This window comes from Phoenix dactylifera, chromosome 11 (genome assembly GCF_009389715.1).
Source record: "Phoenix dactylifera cultivar Barhee BC4 chromosome 11, palm_55x_up_171113_PBpolish2nd_filt_p, whole genome shotgun sequence".
Lineage (NCBI taxonomy): Eukaryota > Viridiplantae > Streptophyta > Magnoliopsida > Arecales > Arecaceae > Phoenix > Phoenix dactylifera.
In genome coordinates this window covers 25,837,970-25,859,521 of record NC_052402.1, presented here as the reverse complement: position 1 = coordinate 25,859,521, position 21,552 = coordinate 25,837,970, and the positions used below count along the sequence as shown (strand labels likewise).

General features: G+C 41.0%; 2 protein-coding genes across 2 annotated transcripts; one reads left to right on the top strand and one right to left on the bottom strand.

Annotated features, from left to right (window-relative positions):
- Positions 1 to 727: 727 nt before the first annotated feature.
- LOC103723433 (F-box/kelch-repeat protein At1g30090-like) lies at positions 728 to 3,203 on the top strand. Its single transcript, XM_008814342.4, has 2 exons — positions 728 to 1,058; positions 1,578 to 3,203. The coding sequence occupies exon 2, from the start codon at positions 1,632 to 1,634 to the stop codon at positions 2,865 to 2,867; it is 1,236 nt and encodes a 411-aa protein (XP_008812564.2). The 5' UTR covers positions 728 to 1,058; positions 1,578 to 1,631; the 3' UTR covers positions 2,868 to 3,203.
- Positions 3,204 to 4,405: 1,202 nt separating this feature from the next.
- On the bottom strand, positions 4,406 to 21,345 carry LOC103723434 (pyruvate dehydrogenase E1 component subunit beta-like). Its single transcript, XM_008814343.4, has 4 exons — positions 21,066 to 21,345; positions 20,596 to 20,696; positions 20,274 to 20,317; positions 4,406 to 5,659 (listed from the first exon to the last, which is right to left on the bottom strand). Exons 1-4 carry the CDS (start codon positions 21,166 to 21,168, stop codon positions 4,687 to 4,689), a joined length of 1,221 nt encoding a protein of 406 aa, XP_008812565.1. The 5' UTR covers positions 21,169 to 21,345; the 3' UTR covers positions 4,406 to 4,686.
- Positions 21,346 to 21,552: the final 207 nt, after the last annotated feature.

Genomic DNA, 21,552 nt, shown 5'->3' with positions numbered 1-21,552 from the left:
AGGCTGTTAACATTAAATTCCATGTGAGCGCAGGGCGAATAGCACTGCCGTAGATCCTCATAAGAAAATTGCATGAGCATAAAGCACTAAAGTGAGCTCCTCAAATCAGATTTTAGGTTAGATTCGATCAATCCTAACGGAATACTTATGATCCAAGTCATTTGATATAATCTACTATTCTAACTGCTTATACACTGAAAATTATATATTTGAAGATGCCTTAATTATGCATCGAGTGGTCAAAGAATTTGCATTATTTTGTGTTATTTATTTTTGAGCACTTGATACTAGACTAAAGGTCTCCAATCAACGTGATTTTTGGTGTATAAGCAGTTTAAGGATAATAGATTATATTCAATAGCTTGCTATCAAACATGATAAGATCCAATAACCTGGCCAAGTTATGCGGGAGCAAATAAAGAATGTGCCCGTTCATGTTTGGTCCCTGCATACAAGTGTCCGGAGATTGTGAAAATGGTAGACGTGGCTCCTTATGGAAGACATTCTATCCGATGCATTATAAAGGACCCCGTACTGAATTTTTATTCCAGAGGGATGGTTCTCTTGCATTTCTCTGCGTTATAACAAAGCACGATGCAGGGTATCATATACTGTATAACTCTTGAATGGTATAACGTATTCCAGCATGTTATCCCACCCACCTAGCCTAGCCACCTACCAAACCACCAGCTTTCAATAGTCAAAAAGGAGTAAAGGACAGAGGGACCGAGAGTCACGGAGAGAGAAGGGGGAGAGAGAGAGAGACATTGTTTTTTTTAGATGTCTTTAGCTAGCTTTGTTTCTTCTCACCTTTCTTGAGCCTACCTTCCTTCCTTCAATCCTCATCTTCTTCTTTTTCAAGTACTAGTATATTATTTTGTGTCGTGTTAGAGGAGAGAGGAGAACATCCACAAGGGTGCAGGACAGACAGAAGCCCTTTCCCACCCTTCCGTTCAGCTTTCGTCTAGGCCAAGTTGATGACTTCAAAATTCTATCCATCGCTCTGCTTTTGAGTCCAAGAGATGCAGTTCCCGGAGAGCCAAGCTTATCATATCCATGTAAGAACTTCTTCATGACTATATAGCTTTTTTACCTTCTTTTCCTCGCTTTTCGTGGCCTCTAAAAATAAAAGATCTGACAGTAGTTTCAACAAACCTTGGCTATTGTGGAGCCATCTGAAACTGCTTGTTTGTTGAGAAACTTATTTCCTTTGTTTTTTTTGTCAAAAAAGGCTTAGTTTCTTTGTTCTTATTATATTAGATATTTGGTTTCCTTTTGTTGGGTTCTCTTCATCAGAGAAGCATGACAGGTTTAATCTATAAATCTGTATAGATTTTGATGTTTGGGTTCTGGGTTTCTCTTTATCTAAATTGGGCATAGACTCTAGCAGAAAGGTCAGTTAAACTTTTTCAGGAAAAGGGTAAAGAGAGATTTCCAATTTCAGAAGTGATATTAGGTTGAATTTTTGTTTTATATTCAACCAAAGAACATCACAAGGTGGATGGTATAGAAAGGAGGAGGAAAAATTGCTTGTATTTGTTTTATTTTATTATTTATTTATTTTTTTTGTATTCTAGGGTTTGGGAAGTCCCCTTCTTGGTCCTCAATATTTTGTGAATTAATTGGCAAATATGCGACGTGTTCGAGTCTCATCCCACCAGTCCCCAGTGCAGAAGCTAGGTGATTCCCAGATGAAACTATCCCCCAAATTTAGATTGGCCATCACCCCACCACCTTCCTCATTTCCATCATCTTCTGCATCATCAGAATTAGAGTCACCACAAAAATTGGGGCCCCTCATACCCGGCCTCCCTGATGATATTGCGCTCAATTGCCTCCTCCGGCTGCCTGTTGAGGCCCACTCGGCCGGCCGACTGGTCTGCCGGCGGTGGCATCGCCTGCTGGCCAACAAGGAACGCTTCTTTAGCCAGAGGAAGGCCCTGGGCTTCCGCAACCCTTGGTTGTTCACTTTAGCCTTCCACAGATGCACTGGGAAGATCCAGTGGCAAGTCCTGGACCTGACTCACTTCTCTTGGCACACCATTCCAGCCATGCCCTGCAAGGACCGGGTCTGCCCTTGTGGATTCGGGTGCATCGCCATTCCCCCGGATGGCACCCTCCTTGTCTGTGGAGGTCTGGTCTCCGACATGGACTGCCCTCTCCACCTGGTATTGAAGTATGAGATGTATAAGAACCGATGGACCATTATGAGTAGGATGCTCGCTGCCCGGTCGTTCTTTGCTGGCGGGGTGATCGATGGCATGGTCTATGTTGCTGGAGGTTACAGCAAGGACCAATATGAGCTAAATTCAGCTGAGGTTCTTGATCCCGTTAAGGGGAATTGGCGGCCTGTTGCGAGCATGAGAGCAAACATGGTTGCCTATGACTCTGCGGTGCTTAATGGGAGGCTTTATGCCACTGAAGGCTGTGTTTGGCCATTCTTGTCTTCACCAACAGGGCAGGTCTATGATCCGAAAACTGACAGTTGGGGGGATATGGCTGTTGGAATGCGGGAAGGCTGGACAGGTTCAAGTGTCGTTGTTGATGGGCATCTGTTTGTAATCTCCGAGTATGAGCGGATGAAGGTGAAGGTCTATGATGGTGAGTCTGATTCATGGGACGTCGTTGAAAGCTCTCCTATACCCGAGCAAATTCGCAAGCCTTTCTCTGTGAACTCCGTTGGTAGTAGGATCTTTATTGTCGGCAGAGGCCTTCATGTTGCAGTTGGACATGTAGAGAAGAAGAGTTGCGCTGGTTCCGACGGGAAGGGGAGGAGGCAGAGCTTTTCCGTTCAATGGCAAGACATCGATGTGCCACAAGTGTTTGTTGACTTGACACCCTCCAGTACTCAGGTTTTGTATGCTTGATCATCTGTTTTGCATACCAGTTTGGCACTGCTTATGTTGTATAGGAAAACTGAGAAGGCTTAACCAAATAATTGTACGGTTTTAGCATATATAGCTGGATGCTGTAGTCATCCATAAGAGCAGCTGTAGTATTTTGTTTCCTATTTACACTTTGATTGCCTTCGTTGGACATGTCGTTCATCTTATTGAGGTGTGCTGTGCTTCTAAATCTCATCATTTGCTAAGCCATGGCTGTTAATATGTCTTGTTAACGAGCTAGGAACAAGAACAGCCAATTGCATTGATGGTACGACATTCATAGCTATTATGAAATTATTCTTCTGTTGGGTTGACTCCTGTGCTGAATGCTTTATAAGATTTACTTGCTGTTTTCATTATTTTGTGGCTATTTAAACATTAAGATTGACTTTCAGGCTGAATTTTGAGATTTGCAGCTTATTGCTTGCTTGGCTATGCTTGTTCATAATGGCATTTGGCACAATCAATTAACAGACATCAGAAAATAGCACACACATGAAGGTCCTCAGGGCCTATCTTTCAATATCCATAGGATGATCTGGTGAAAGACATGGAGCTAAAAGAGATAGGAAGCTGCACAATCTAAGTTAGCTGAGATTGTTCGATCCTGAAACTGTAGGAACACCACTGGAGGCTTTTAGGAGTATATTGAGGGGATGGTCACTTCTGGCGGTGCAGTCAGAAATTTCCTACAGGCATCACCTACCAGCAAAAACAAACAAAGAAAAAGAAAAGGAAACATGGGAATTCCATATGCGTGAGACTTTCTGTTCACCACATGGCTTGGACAAATGATCACCTTGGAGCATGTCATGTTAGACTTGCTTTCTATATAAAAAAAAAAAAGGTTATGATTCTTCCTTTCTTCACCAGCCATGGTTCTTTATGTAGATTAGCAATATGTTGGGGTGTCACAATCAGTATTAAAACGAGCAGGACCTTTCACATAAGAAGGCATATTCTCAGTGAAGTTTTCAACACCTTCATATTATAACCTCTCAGATATTGCAATCACGGAATTACTGCAGCGGATAATAAATGGATCCTCAACAGCTATCCTGTATCGTCTGTAGCAGAACTATGAACGGGAGCTGTATTGAAAAGGTTTGTGAGACACAGCATGGAAGAGTCAAACTATTAAGAAGACTCAGATGAAGCCCAAACATAAGCTTCTGGTTACCGCAGCGGATATTCCAACCCTTCATTTCAGAATAGGAGATAACTCATCAAATCCATTTCTTGAAAGAAACGGCTACTATTGGTTGGAGGTTTTTTCTATGAAACCTTGAATAAAATAACACATGGTGAAGATTCTGTTTCTGCTTCCTTTCTGCTCATCCTACTCTTATGATTTTCTGAATAAGAATATAATATTCAATATGTGGGGAAGAGAGAATCATTACAAGAGGGCCAGATATCTCTGGACCTTATCTAGCTAGTCACTTGACACAAAAAAACTTATATCCATCTAGCTATTTAAAGAACTTCCCAAATTTTAATTACAGGTGAAGCGCCAGAGGGAAAAAAGAAAATTTCCTTTGCTTTCACAAGTTCAAAACCTCAAGTTCACCTAGTTAAACCAATGGAACTCAAAAGATTTCTAATTAGCACAACAGAAAGAATATTTTAAGCTAACAAATGCTAGGCCATAGTACGAAGAAATCAAATGGTGCAAGCTAATCAGACGGTATGGAAACACTGCCATCGAGGTGGAACCCAAAACTAAGTAACACAATGTTTGAGAACAGACAGGATTCCAAGCCCTGATGCTAAAAAGAAAAAACTGCCTGCAAAAGCCTATCTATCGGCAGAGCTGCTCCACCGCAGCCACAATCTGTGCTGGCTGCACTACAGTCTGTTCCTCCAATGAGCCAGCATATGGTGTCGGCACATCCTGTGATGACAAGCACATGATCGGAGCATCCAAGTAGTCCCAGAAATTGTCGATGATGGCCGCCCTCAAACTGGCACCAATTCCACCAGTACGCATGCACTCTTCCACTATCAGCACACGATGTGTCTTCTTCACGGAATTCCCAATGGTGTAGAGATCAAATGGCTTCAATGACCTAATGTCAACAACTTCAGGATCATATCCCTTGTTCACCAGAGTCTTTGCAGCCTGCATCACATGATACCTCATGCGTGAGTATGTCAGGATTGTTACATGCTCACCAACTCGTACCATCTCTGCTTCCTCCAGACAACAAATGTAATCCTCATCAGGGATCCTCTCCTTCAAATTGTACAACAGCACGTGCTCGAACAATACTACAGGATTCTCACTCCTGATAGCTGCTTTCATCAGTCCCTTGGAATTGTAGGGGGTCGAGCAGGCAACCATTTGCAGACCTGGAATCGACTGGAAATACGATTCCAAGCGCTGTGAGTGCTCTGCCCCAAGCTGGCGGCCTACACCTCCAGGCCCTCGGATCACTATTGGAATGGTAAACTGACCTCCAGAAGTGTAATGGAGCATACCACAATTGTTTGAGATCTGATTGAAGGCCAGCAGGAGAAAACCCATGTTCATGCCTTCAACAACTGGCCTCAAGCCTGTCATTGCAGCCCCGATGCCCATGCCTGTGAAGGAGTTCTCAGCAATGGGAGTGTCAAGAACCCTCAGATCTCCATACTTATTTGCTAAGCCTTTGGTTACCTTGTATGAGCCACCGTAATGACCCACATCTTCCCCAATAACGCAAACTCGAGGATCTCTATCCATCTCTTCTTCCAAACCCTCTCGTAGAGCCTCAAACAACAGAATCTCATGCCTGAAAATTAACAACAAAAATTAGATATTTCAACCATACCTAATAAACTTGAGACACGACGTACAAGCTACTTGCTTCTAGATTTTACAATCAACACATCAGAAGCATAAAATGAGCAAAACAGCCATTATTATGTAAAATGTCCACAGGAATTTTCAAAATGAATCATTCTCGTAATGAAAAAAAAGGAACTTTATAGATGCTATGGGGTTGGTAAAGCATCAAGTGCCAAAAATTGGCAAGCTTACAAGTTCATGGACATAAATATTAGTTTTAGCAACATTTGGAACAGATCACAAGCGAATATAGGTAGACATAAATTTATCCATGAAAGTCCATCCTTGGAAGCATCTTCGAAGAACTCTGTTATGCTTGATAAATCATTAAAAGCTTATCTATTGATGCCCTTTTACAAGGGTATCTCTATTAGGGAAAAAAAGGAACGTAAAATTGATCCAGATGTGAAGGTGGTGATGATGGTCAAGGTAACAATGAGCTAGAGGCATCTGAAGGCCAGCAATAAGCATACAGAAAGCATAGTAGCATGCGGAAGTACAAATTCCTAAAAAGGTTGGCACTTATTGAAGCTGTTGCAATTGCATGTCATTCCTTGTATCTAATAACAAGAATATACATCGCTGATGTATGTGTCTTTATGCAATATATGTATGAATCTAGCATGAGGGCATACAGAGTCTGAAAACCAAAGAGGAGAAGAAAAAGGGGGAAACAAAAGCCAAACATCATTTTTTGGTCTTCATTCCAAATGAAAAACCTCCTCATAACAACCTCTAGGTATCCAGAAGCATTCTATGGGGAAGCCCCCAATATTATTGGCCTATAACCATATTCATGGGAAATGGTCCCTTCATACAACAAACAGAAAAGAGGCCAATGTGTTCCTCAAAATCTCCCACAAGGTGAACAGAAGCCTAAACCCACAATCAACAAGCATATGGAACAGGTATCCACACAGCATGTTTGGAAGTAATCATGCATTCATGTTCAAGTAGTTGCGCCAAAAGTACATAGACAAGAAAACAGCAGACAATTCTATTAGAAAGCCGACACAACCTACAAGTACCATCAATTTTCCAATCTCTCGCTCTCATGAGAATTATGGCAGGCGGTAATTTATCCAAAATGATCAACTATAATTTATAAATCTGTCTAGGAACTTTAAGGTATGAAATCATGGACCCACCTTTAGTTAAAACTTAAACAAGTCAGAAAGGAATTCATCTTCAAGTCATTGTTAAATTCTCAGGGAAAAAAGAGATGGAAAGAAAAGCCAAGCATCACTATTGGTTCTTTATCCCAAATCTCGAACAATCTCACAACCACTGCTAGACATCCAGAAGCATTTTATAGGAAAGATCCCGAATATTATTGGCTTATAACCATATTCATGGGGAAAAGCTCCTTTCATACAACAAACAGATAAGAGGCTCATTTGTTCCTCAAATCTCCTACTAGGTGGACACAAACCCAGCCTCCCGATCAACAAGCATATGGAACAGGGTTCCACATTGCAAGTCTGGAAGCAATCATACATCTATGTTCAAGTAGTTGTGCCAAAAGTACATAGACAAGAGAATAGCAGATATTTCTATTAGAAAACCAACACAACCTAATGTACCATCAATATTCCAATGAGTTAGGCAGAAATTTTATCCAAAATGATTAACTAAAAAAAAAATCTAGGAATTTCAAGGCATGAAATCATGAACCCACCATTAGTTGAAACAGTCAAAAAGGAACTCATCATTCACTCTTAAAATTCTTGTCTTATCCATCATAGAAGAAAATGATAATTTCTTTAATATTCATATCTCAAATATTCTTCCAAAAGTTAGGACACCATATCTCACATCCCCCTCCACTCAAAGCAGTGACTAATCAAAGCCTCTCACCAATATTTCACTTCTTCACCACTCCCTGCCTCAAAAATTATGGACAAGAAAAACCCCTCTTTAATCTCCCCACCTCCAAAACTCCCTTCCAAGATTGGTAGACAAGCAGTGTCAGTAACATTCAAGTTGATATTTAATTTATTCAGGTGAATTTGATACTGATTTTTCTCAACCATGGAAAAATATGAAATTAGTTTGCTCATTTCCTCTGATAAGATATAGTTTGTGTTCAAGAAGTTATATCAATTATCACAATGACAAAACAAAATTCACAAGAAAGCACTAACGGTTTCTACTACTTTAGTGCAGAGCCCTTACTAGTACAAACAATTGGCTATGAAATCTTTTAGAAGATTAAAACCTAAAAATTGAAATGTGTCCATCCTTTTACTTGCAAAGTTTAAATGACTACCCTTTAGTTTGAAAAAAGATTTTTTTTTTAAAAAAAAAGAAGCTTTATAACCAATCGGAATCGGGAAAATTGTCAACGGTCTCTAAGGGCATAGGTAATGCAAGTGCCTGATAAATGCTATCTACCTAAACCCTCAAATAAGGAAAAGGATTTAGCAACATAAACAACATTAATGTTTGCACTAAGCATAGCAGGATGAGCCATGATGACTATGTATGCCCAAAGAAGGAATGTATCACACTGAGACTTACAGAGATAATAAGATTAAAATCAAATGAATTCAGATGTGAAGGAAAAGATACCTTACCTAAAACATGCTTCATGTTGGTGAAAGCAATAGTTTAGTAACATTGCGAGTTCTAAAAGCTCCAAGAAAACCAAAAAAATAGATGAACAAACAATCGACTTTTTTGCATATTTCATGTGGGAGTGAACTTTAACCATTGATACAAGGCTATGTGAAAATTGTTGGGAACCCGCCCATGCCGCTGATATTTCAAAAATTTTTCAGATGGCAGCGGAATCGGCATGCACGGGTTCGACGTTCATCGCATGAACGTTGTTTCGAGACCTTTCATAATTAGGTAAGAATTAAAACTTTTAAAACTATTAGGAAGATCAAATCTTCACCTTGCGCGGGTAGATGATCACCGCAAATCTGAATTCGTGGTTTTGGAAGAGGGTTCGCTTGAAGCCGTTCAAACGTCCGGCCTCTACGGGTATCCACACGAAGCAGGATCCGATCCAAGCTTTCTATCTCACCGGGGTGCTAGTTCCCTTGCAGAGATAGCTTTGATGGCTGATGTCCTCCCTCTCAATCAACTCTTGATTGTGCTTAGAAGGAGGAAGAAGAAGGATGAAGAAGAGGAAGAAGATGATCCCCTACGCAGCCTTCTTCTGTTGCTTGCGTTGGATGAAGAAAGGGTAGAGGAGGAGGCCGCCAACACTTGGAGAGCTTTTCCCTTGCTTGCGGCTGAGAACACCAAGGAAAGGAGAAGGCCACGGCTTGGAGGAAGAGAGGTTTCAATGCCCTAGGGTGCCGGCCTCATAGTCCCTCTTATAGCCATCAAGGGCTCCTCCAAAGTTGGAGCCCTAGATAACTTTCCAAAGAGAGAAGGGGGGCGTCGGCCCCTCTCTTCATGCCGCACACAAGGAGAGGAGGAGGGGCGTGATCCCTCCTTCTTGTGATGCCCTAATCCTCTTCCAAAGAGGATTGGGTGCCTCTCTTATGGTTTAATCCCAATCCAATTAGGATTAGCCAATTGGGTTCAATCTATGCTAGTCCTAATCCAACTAGGACTTTGAATGAACCATGACTCAATTGAACTCTTCAATCCTAATCCAATTAGGAGTCATGTTGATTTATTAGATTATTAATTAATTTAGACTTAAGGAATCCTAATCCAATTAGGATTTGTTTAATTTTAGTCCTAATCCAATTAGGACTCTATTTGAATCCGAAGTCCTAATCTAATTAGGATTTCTAGAAATTCTACTCCAAGTAGGAATCCTATTTTAATTCAAAATTCCTAATCTCATTAGGATTGTAGGAATCCTATTCCAAGTAGGAATCCCAGTCCTACTCCAACTAGGATTCCCAGTCCTAATCCAATTAGGATTCTAGGAATCCTACCCGAAGTAGGACTCTTGTTTCAAGTCCAATTAATTAATTCCCTTGGTTCCTTCTTCAACTTCTTTATCAATTAAATTGATTACTTGTGATTCTTAATCACGATTTCAACCATCGGATCGGTCAATACTTCTAGTGTGTGTGACCCCATAGGTTCTATTCTGACTGGTAGTGAGATATATTGTGATCTCTATCTCAATATCATTGAAAACTCCTTTCAATGGGTTGGAACGATTCCAACTCAACTCATTAGGGTTTATCGATCATCGAGATAATTCCTGTGAGTCCCACCATCCACCAGTGACACCTAGCAGCATGTAGTGGCTACCCAGCAAAATGGAATGATGAACCTCTAGGTGCAGTTAACATGTGATACAGTCCTACTATCGTGGATCCCTACAGGACGGAGGTCATGGACAACTCGTCAAACCCCATCGTCTGTCATATGTCAAGATTTATTCGACTTGAGTTCGATAGTGGAAAACTCTTTTTCCACTTTATATTACTGCCCTGGCCAAGGTCTTAGAACTCAGTCTAACAAATCACATAGGATCACTCCTCTTCTATCAAGGTCGATAGATTCCTTATAGGTGCATACCCTACTCCTACAGTGAACCTACTGCAGCCAATCTACACTGCATGGACCCATATGGCTAGAGACCATGTATGTGTGCAGTCAAACTACAATAACCTCACTGTGAGTAGCCGAAGCACCGCAGGTCAAAGGACCAGTCACACTACTGCAACATCAAGCAAGTCACTGACGAGTGGATAGACATCCAAGTAACTTCTTGTCTTGGTCACGCTTAGTACCCTTGTTCTCTAACAAGCACCTGCACTATCACTTCAGTGTCCCTACACTGTGGACTCAAGTCTCGTCCATCCAGAAGGAAAGTGATCTGTGCACTGATCGGATCGATCACCGTCCTCGTGATGATTCATTGATTAGGAGCATTTAGAAATTAATCACCAATGATACATGGCTCAAATTCTCAACTCTTGAGAATATGTATCATCATCTTATTAATTTCTTGGACGATTCATAGACACATAAACAATATGAATGAAAAGATGCCTTTTATTTATTCAATAATAAATAGTCAAGTACAAAATTATGTCCCTAGAATCAACAATGTGTCAGCCAAATTGGCTTCTAGGGCATACATCTAACAATCTCCCACTTGCACTAAAGCCAATTGGTCATATATCTTAGGCCCATCTTCTCAAGGTGGGCTTCAGTCTTTTGCTGACTCAGCTGCTTAGTGAACGGGTCCGCCACGTTATCCGCAGAGTCTACTCTCTGCACCTCTACATATTTCTTCTCCACATAGTCGCGTATGAGGTGAAAGCGCCGCTCTATATGCTTAGACTTCTGATGAGACCTTGGCTCCTTAGCAAGGGCTATGGCGCCATTATTATCGCAGTAGAGTGTTATGGCATCTGATGTCATCACGTCCAACTCTGCAATGAATTTCTTGAACCAAAAGCCTTCCTTAGCAGCTTCAGAGGCGGCGATGTATTCAGCTTCCATAGTAGAATCAGCAATGATCGGTTGTTTAGAACTCTTCCAATTTACCGTACCACCATTGCACAAGAACACATATCCAGATGTTGACTTCCTGTCATCGACATCAGTCATGAAGTCTGAATCTGTGTACCCTTCTACCTTTAACTCTGATGATCCTCCAAAAACCAAGAATAAATCTTTAGTTCTTCTCAAGTACTTAAGAATATTCTTCACAGCTGTCCAGTGTTCTTCACCTGAATTCGACTGATATCTGCTTGTGACACTCACAGCAAGAGCTATATCAGGTCGTGTACATAGCATGGCATACATGAGGCTTCCTATTGCCGATGCATAAGGAATCTTGCTCATGCGTTGAATCTCTTCAGATGTGTTGGGGCACATCTTCTTGGAGAGATGAATTCCATGCCTTAGGGGTAAGAGACCCCTCTTGGAGTTTTCCATGCTGAACCTCTTCAGCACCTCCTCTATGTACATCTTCTGTGAAAGGCCAAGCATCCTTTTAGATCTATCTCTATAGACCTTTATTCCCAAAATATAGGATGCTTCCCCAAGGTCTTTCATGGAGAATTCTTTTGACAACCAGACCTTGACCGAGGTTAGCATGGGAATATCATTCCCAATCAGGAGAATGTCATCTACGTACAGTACGAGAAAAACGACAGCACTCCCACTAACCTTTTTGTAAACACACGGTTCCTCTTCGTTTTTGATGAAATCAAACATTTTGATTGCATCATCGAAACGAGTGTTCCAACTCCGAGATGCTTGCTTTAGTCCATAGATGGACCTTTGCAGCTTGCAGACCTTGTGATCTCCATCACTGGAAGTGAAACCCAAAGTCTGTTCCATATAGATATCTTCATCAAGATATCCATTCAGGAAAGCAGTTTTCACATCCATCTGCCAGATTTCATAATCATGAAATGCTGCAATGGCAAGCAATGTTCGGATGGATTTTAGCATGGCTACAGGTGAAAAGGTCTCCTGATAGTCAATGCCTTCGCGTTGACCATACCCTTTCGCCACAAGCCTTGCCTTATAGGTCTCTACCTCTCCATCCGAACCTATCTTCCTTTTGTAGATCCATTTGCATCCAATAGGTACAATACCTTCTGGTGGATCTACTAAGGTCCAGACTTGGTTGGAATGCATGGAGTCTAACTCTGACTTCATAGCTTCCAGCCATTTCTCGGAATCGATATCAGATATCGCCTCGTTGTAGGTTTTGGGATCCTGTATGTGATCCCTATCTCCCACTAGGAATATTTCCTCGGTATCCTCTTCTAGTATACCTAAGTATCGATCGGAAGGATGGGAGACCCTACTAGATCTACGAGGTGGTTGAGGGACATCGTGTACTGGCTCTTTATGAATGGGTTCTATAGGATCCATGACTCGTTGCTTTTCAGAGACTTTCTCTTCAAGCTCAATTTTCCTCCCACTGCCTCTATCAAGGATAAACTGATTTTCCAAGAAGATGGCATGACGGTTCACAAACACATTGTGATCCTCTGAGATGTAGAAATTGTATCCTAATGACTCTTTAGGATATCCTATAAAACGAGCACTTATGGTCCTAGCCTCTAACTTGTCCGCCTGTAGTCGCTTGACGTGGGCCGGACATCCCCAAATCTTGAGATGACCCAGACTTGGTTTCTTACCATGCCATATCTCATACGGTGTGGTAGGAACGGATTTAGAGGGAACTCTATTCAATAAATAAATCGCTGTGAGTAAGGCATCTCCCCAAAGGAACATAGGTAAATCAGTGAAGCTCATCATGGACCTGACCATATCCAATAGGGTCCGATTCCTCCTCTCTGACACCCCGTTGAGTTGAGGTGTACCCGGAGGTGTCCATTGTGAGACTATGCCGTTTTCTTTGAGATAGTCCCGGAATTCTCTACTAAGGTATTCTCCTCCTCGATCTGATCGAAGAGCCTTAAGAGGTTTTCCAGTTTGTTTTTCTACTTCATTCTTGAACTCTTTGAACTTTTCAAAAGAGTCAGACTTGTGTCTCATAAGATACACATACCCATACCGTGAATAATCATCGGTAAAGGTAATGAAGTAAGAATAACGTCCCCTGGCTAGCACATCGAATGGGCCACATACATCTGTATGTATTAGGGTAAGTATTTCAGTGGTCCTCTCCCCATGTCCTACAAAGGGCAGTCTAGCCATTTTTTCTTGAAGACAGGAGTCGCAAACTGGATATGACTCGGAAGTCAATGAGCCGAGAAGCCCATCTTTATCCATTTTGTTCATCCTATCCTCTCCAATATGGCCAAGTCTGAGGTGCCATAAATATCTTTGGTTTATCTCATCTCTGGATCTTTTGGATCCTTTGGCACTCACATCTTGCTCGGTAACATTCACAGATACATCCATATGTAAATGATAGAGACTGTCAATTATGAAACCACGTGCGACTATTTTATTTCTCAAATAAATAGAACAGCAGTCTTTGTCAAATGTAAAAACATGACCTTCCTGTGCTAGACATGAAACAGAAATCAAATTTCTGCTAGCAACAGGTACATAATAGCAGTCTCTAAGTATTAAACTAAATCCAGACGGTAGTCGCAGATGGTAGGTGCCCACAGCCACAGCAGCAACTTTTGCCCCGTTGCCAACCCGAAGGGTTACCGCACCTTCCGCCAGCCTTCTACTTTCCTTTAGACCCTGCATGGTAGTGCACAAATGAGCACTAGAACCAGAATCTATAACCCAACTAGAAGTAGAAACCGTTAGATTAGTTTCAATTATGAGCAAGTCTATACCTTCTGAAGGTGTGTCACCTTTCTTGTTTTTCAGGCTCTCGAGGTATGAAGGACAGTTTCTCTTCCAGTGGCCTTCGACATTGCAGTGGAAACATTTTCCTTTGTCGTTAGCCTTTTTCTTTTGAACTTCCTTCTTTGGCTTCTTGTCTTTCTTCTGCTTCTTTGCAGGCTTCTTTTTCTTCCAAGTAGACTTTCTCTTGGAACCAGAAGTCAACTCAGCAGCAAGGACATTGCCCCTTGAACCTTTCAAGGCTCCCTCAGCAGTTACCAACATGTTGATTAGTTCAGTCTTAGTGCATTCAATCTTATTCATGTGGTAGTTTACTATAAACTGACCAAATGAATCAGGAAGTGACTGTAGGATCAAATCCACTTGTAATTCCTTGTGCATGTCCATACCGAGCTTCTCAAGCTCCTCTAGGTCCTTGATCATGGTCAGACCGTGATCATGGACAGACTGCTCCTCACGCATCTTCGCTTTGAAGAGCCTCTTGGACACTTCAAAACGAGCTGTGCGACTCTGCTCACCATACAACTCTTGCAGGTGTGTCAGTATGTCCCTAGCAGTCTTTATATTTTCATGCTGGCATTGGAGTTCATTAGACATGGATGCCATCATATAGCATTTTACTCTAATGTCATCATCCAACCACTTTTTATGCATTTCACGCTGAACATCAGTAGGACGTGCTGGTAGTGTGGGGATATCTGAATCGAGTATGTAGCCTATCTTCTCACAGTCCAAAACTATTTTGAGATTTCTAAGCCAGTCTTTGTAATTGGTTCCGGTCAGTCGGTTGGTCTCAAGAATACGGGTCAAAGGGTTTGAAGCCGACATTGTATCTGCAGAGAGTAAAGATTCTAGTTAGACTTTTGTACTTGATCCTAATCTGTTCTAAGGTCTTTTAGAACAAATGTAACTCCCACTATTTTCTCGAATCCCTCACACTCCCCTGGTAGGAAAATGGAAATCCCACACGACTAGGGTTTCTAGTGGGTACTGCGGTCCCACCAATTTACATGCCACCTCACCTAACAGTTATTGGTGACACATAGATGGATGAGTGTACAACTCTTGTACAATGCTTCTCAAGCATGTTGCAGTGTAACTTGGTCTCTAAGCCATGAAGACCTCACCTAACAGTTATTGGTCCCATTTCTTAGTTAAGTCAGACCCACCGTATAACCGTAGGAATAAAGTCGTCATTGGGTCCTCACCTAACAGTTATTGGTGCCCAACCCCACCTTTACCCTACAACATCTCATGTCTATAGAGAGGTCCAGCCCCCCGATGCAACTTGACCACTGTGTCCAGCCGAGACAAATCAACATCAGAAAGGCCTTAGCAGCTCTACTACAGTGGAAGACCTATTGACTTAATATTGGTTAATCAGGTCTTAGTGTTTGCAACTTGAGCCCTTCATAAGAGGTAATCGAACAATTGGCCAGGTAAGCAGGTGGGAGGCTCCCCTTACTCAGAGAGTAAGGTCCTAATTAAGTAACCACCTTTCATGCTTTCCTAGACACCAACTAGATCAATTAATCTAATATGACTTGCTCATGTCGGTTCACTCTCGACTTGATTGAGGAGGTTTTGATTTAGGTCTCAATTGGGTTTGCTACATCACATGTAAACCTATCTACCCGACTCGCATTCACATCTCATGCAAACGGTACATCACAGGCAGTTATAATTGCAGCATCAAATAAAGTTAAACTTTAAATAGGTGATGATCATGGATTCTAATTAGGTCGTATTACAAGCACATGCACATCAATCGATCAAGTGGTCTTCAACTCTTGAATTGGTTCTAAGCCTCCTTGATTCGATCCTTGATCAACTCTTGATCCCATCGCCATCAACCGCTTAGATCACCTTTCATCTCATGCCTTTGCTTCAACTTGATCGTTGATGTACATCACATCACAGAAATACAACCAGATGTAAAATAAAAATAAAAATAAATTACATCTCCTTTTAGGAGGCACGCAGGCCTCTCAAAACATCAAATAAGATGCATGCAAGCATCTGAAAAATTACATGACATCGCAGATCACATCGCAGGTCATTACATTTGATACCAAAAGGGTTAGAATCCTATGATCATCACCGTATGCAACAATTATAATTTTCAGATCTGAAAACTAACTGATTATATCATGACATAGGTCGCTGATCATGCTAATCATGATTCTAAACTTTGTAATCCCATTAACAATGCAATTAGAATCATCTTTTTATCACATAAAAATCAGCATGCAAAAATCAGCACCCCTAAAAAATCTGTATGCAGAATTTTTCAGCATGCATGATCATTCAATTTTCAGATCTAATAAGCCTTTAGATATTTAATTCTTACCTTAATCTACGAAGCCTAGGCTCTGATACCACTGTTGGGAACCCGCCCATGCCGCTGATATTTCAAAAATTTTTCAGATGGCAGCGGAATCGGCATGCACGGGTTCGACGTTCATCGCATGAACGTTGTTTCGAGACCTTTCGTAATTAGGTAAGAATTAAAACTTTTAAAACTATTAGGAAGATCAAATCTTCACCTTGCGCGGGTAGATGATCACCGCAAATCTGAATTCGTGGTTTTGGAAGAGGGTTCGCTTGAAGCCGTTCAAACGTCCGGCCTCTACGGGTATCCACACGAAGCAGGATCCGATCCAAGCTTTCTATCTCACCGGGGTGCTAGTTCCCTTGCAGAGATAGCTTTGATGGCTGATGTCCTCCCTCTCAATCAACTCTTGATTGTGCTTAGAAGGAGGAAGAAGAAGGATGAAGAAGAGGAAGAAGATGATCCCCTACGCAGCCTTCTTCTGTTGCTTGCGTTGGATGAAGAAAGGGTAGAGGAGGAGGCCGCCAACACTTGGAGAGCTTTTCCCTTGCTTGCGGCTGAGAACACCAAGGAAAGGAGAGGGCCACGGCTTGGAGGAAGAGAGGTTTCAATGCCCTAGGGTGCCGGCCTCATAGTCCCTCTTATAGCCATCAAGGGCTCCTCCAAAGTTGGAGCCCTAGATAACTTTCCAAAGAGAGAAGGGGGGCGCCGGCCCCTCTCTTCATGCCGCACACAAGGAGAGGAGGAGGGGCGTGATCCCTCCTTCTTGTGATGCCCTAATCCTCTTCCAAAGAGGATTGGGTGCCTCTCTTATGGTTTAATCCCAATCCAATTAGGATTAGCCAATTGGGTTCAATCTATGCTAGTCCTAATCCAACTAGGACTTTGAATGAACCATGACTCAATTGAACTCTTCAATCCTAATCCAATTAGGAGTCATGTTGATTCATTAGATTATTAATTAATTTAGACTTAAGGAATCCTAATCCAATTAGGATTTGTTTAATTTTAGTCCTAATCCAATTAGGACTCTATTTGAATCCGAAGTCCTAATCTAATTAGGATTTCTAGAAATTCTACTCCAAGTAGGAATCCTATTTTAATTCAAAATTCCTAATCTCATTAGGATTGTAGGAATCCTATTCCAAGTAGGAATCCCAGTCCTACTCCAACTAGGATTCCCAGTCCTAATCCAATTAGGATTCTAGGAATCCTACCCGAAGTAGGACTCTTGTTTCAAGTCCAATTAATTAATTCCCTTGGTTCCTTCTTCAACTTCTTTATCAATTAAATTGATTACTTGTGATTCTTAATCACGCTTTCAACCATCGGATCGGTCAATACTTCTAGTGTGTGTGACCCCATAGGTTCTATTCTGACTGGTAGTGAGATATATTGTGATCTCTATCTCAATATCATTGAAAACTCCTTTCAATGGGTTGGAACGATTCCAACTCAACTCATTAGGGTTTATCGATCATCGAGATAATCCCTGTGAGTCCCACCATCCACCAGTGACACCTAGCAGCATGTAGTGGCTACCCAGCAGAATGGAATGATGAACCTCTAGGTGCAGTTAACATGTGATACAGTCCTACTATCGTGGATCCCTACAGGACGGAGGTCATGAACAACTCGTCAAACCCCATCGTCTGTCATATGTCAAGATTTATTCGACTTGAGTTCGATAGTGGAAAACTCTTTTTCCACTTTATATTACTGCCCTGGCCAAGGTCTTAGAACTCAGTCTAACAAATCACATAGGATCACTCCTCTTCTATCAAGGTCGATAGATTCCTTATAGGTGCATACCCTACTCCTACAGTGAACCTACTGCAGCCAATCTACACTGCATGGACCCATATGGCTAGAGACCATGTATGTGTGCAGTCAAACTACAATAACCTCACTGTGAGTAGCCGAAGCACCGCAGGTCAAAGGACCAGTCACACTACTGCAACATCAAGCAAGTCACTGACGAGTGGATAGACATCCAAGTGACTTCTTGTCTTGGTCACGCTCAGTACCCTTGTTCTCTAACAAGCACCTGCACTATCACTTCAGTGTCCCTACACTGTGGACTCAAGTCTCGTCCATCCAGAAGGAAAGTGATCTGTGCACTGATCGGATCGATCACCGTCCTCGTGATGATTCATTGATCAGGAGCATTTAGAAATTAATCACCAATGATACATGGCTCAAATTCTCAACTCTTGAGAATATGTATCATCATCTTATTAATTTCTTGGACGATTCATAGACACATAAACAATATGAATGAAAAGATGCCTTTTATTTATTCAATAATAAATAGTCAAGTACAAAATTATGTCCCTAGAATCAACAATGTGTCAGCCAAATTGGCTTCTAGGGCATACATCTAACAAAAATATTCTCCACGAGAACAGTAAACATGTTGCAACCTAGAACTAAAGATGCAATGGTCTAAAAAATCGCAAGCTTGGTCAAATACACTAAAGGAAATCACTTTCTTGATTTATGGTTAATCATGCAAAATATAAATGTTTTGTCTTTTGAACATAGGGTAACGGCGGCCATCATGGTGCATTACAATACATGATGTACTGTCAACTCGTCATTAACATAAAGGAAAGCTGTCTCTCGTCCATACAGGAACTTGTGATTCCAAGACTCCGAAGGAAGCATAACACAGTTTTTGCATGCAAAGAATATTAAAATGATAGACAATTAAAAGAGACTTGCTTATAGTGATGTCCAAACATCACAAGAGAGCAGATGGTATGAATTTGAATGAGCTCTATGATGACCTGTGCAGGAGAAATTAAAACATTTACTTTAACTGGCACTCAGATGTCATCAACAAGCCAAAAAAAGTTGACTAAATGATTCTCAGTTTCCCAGTAGCTTGGAAATAAGTTATGTTTGACATGGTTTAATATGTTGGGAAATGGAATTTGCTGGTTTGTCATCCAACTCTATATTGTACCAGATTTAACTGGAAACTTCAGCAATTAAGGATGAATAGAAAAACATGTTGGCTTATATATTTCTAGAGGATGAGGGAAACAGTGTTAGCAGAAGCTCTAGCTAAAAGGTTGAGTATTTACATGATTTGAGGGATCAGTATTGGGGTCTGCAATCAAATGTTTCCATCAGATCTTCCCAACTCTGATGTAGACAGAAGCTATAAATGAAGTAAAATCAGTAGAATAAGAAAGAAAGAAAGAAAGTATTAATGATAAAAGGAAAAGGAATGGAAAAAACTAATTGACAGGGTACCAGCTGTTAACTTATGTTTGTTGTTGTTGAAAGCAATACTGGTTACAGATGCTGATATCATTAAAGAGAAGGAAAAGATGAAAGGAGAAAAAAAGAGCAACGAAGGACAAGGAATATTGAGTGCTCTAGTTGCTAGCAAATAGGAAGCTAAAACAGTAAGGATTTACAAAGAAGCAAGACCAGAAAATCACTTTAAAGTACGGCCCTAGTGAAAATAAATTTTCCTAGTTAAACCTACAGCCAGTCAAAGTTTGTTTGACATATTAATCCTAATAAATTAGGATTCAAAATTGGATGACAACAGCTTTTGTACATTTTTTTAGTAATAACGTTCATGCATAAACTAAATTTCAAGCTCTTCAACCAATGAAATCTTAGACCTATTAGAACCCTTCAATTAACACCCAAATTTTCAGTACAGTACTATATACAAAAATATATCAAAGCATATGTGCAATAAAACTTGCAAAATTTAAATCATCTAACCATCCACAGTCATGCAACACCAGGTATTGTATTTCCCTTTTAAAAAATTAGAAAAATAATTAAGATGATCATGTTTCTTTATGTCATATATCACATCAAGCTGAAAGATTCTTATGAAGGAAATATTCAACTTGAAACCTCAAAATTGATGGAAATAAAAGCAATTCTCTCAATGCAAAACATAATGAATATTCAACAACTAATATTCAAGATGATCAGGAAAATCAGGTGTATGGAATATACATATATGAGAGCTTACCCAGGCTTGGAATATGTAGATTTTGCAGAATCCTCAGTCTTTGCCTGGAAACGCAGATCAAAAACCAAGTCCCCAGAAAGAGTAAGCACATTTCAAATATGAATAAGTGTATAAGACCACTTCTCCAAAAAAAAACATACTAATCAAAGATACAAACACTGCTATCTCTCAAAGGGAATACAAAAGATTAGGATATGTAAACTATGTAGTGAATTCTAATAGACCGTCAAATCAATCACACAACAAAGGCAGTCTCAGGCAGGAATGTACGAATGAGTCAAAATGCACGCAAGATACACTAATGGGGGTTTCGACATTTAACTGCAACTGCATTTGGGATCAAATTCGCCCCACGCAACCCGGCATTAAAACCAACAGTATGCCTTCCATCAGATTTCACAACCAAAATGGTTCCCTTCATTCCTAAAAACAAAAAGGCAAAACCAATAATCAGCCTGCGATCCAAAATCAGCTCAAAAACTCCCCCATTCAAAAGTTTCCAAGAACCCACTCCACTCTAACAAAAAGCCAGTAAAAATCAGAGCCAGAATTTGCCACGATTAGAAAATAAAAGAAAGACGGTAAATTTATTCAAATTTCCATTAAATAATCGAAAGAAAACCACAAGCAACGGCGAGCCTAAGAGATCCAGCCACTGAAGCAATAAAAGAACAAGCAGAAAACTCAAAACCAAGAAATCTTACGGATAAGCCCATGGATATTTCCTCAAATTTTTATCTGAAACAATCCAATTCGAGCAAAATTTTAGGAAAACAAGGACATGAAGAGGACCTGCGGGAGATCGGAGCAGCGATCCGAACCGAAACCTCTCGGAGTTGATGACGAGATTCGACGAAGCCGTCAGTGTCCCCGCCGTCTGGAGTGCCGCTGCCATCTTCGGAATGATCGAAAGAATAAAAAAGAATCGCTAGAGGGAGGCGGCACGAGAGAGATCTAGGGCTCCGACGTATACTGGAAGCGGCAGAGAGAAGTGAAGACAGTGAGGAGAGGGAGAGGGCCCTCTCACTCTAAGGGGCCGGGCGGCTGAAGACAGTGAGGAGAGGGAGAGGGCCCTCTCACTCTAAGGGGCCGGGCGGCTTTTTCTTTCTTTCTTTTTTTTATTTATTTATTTGTCTAATATGGGCTTTTATTTATGTTGCCAACAAAATTTTAACATAAAGGCCCATATTACATAGTCCGTTTAAATAAAATTTCTGAAATCATCGGAAGCAAAAAGAGGCCAGCACAGTTTATCTTCTTATAATATGCATGATTTGGT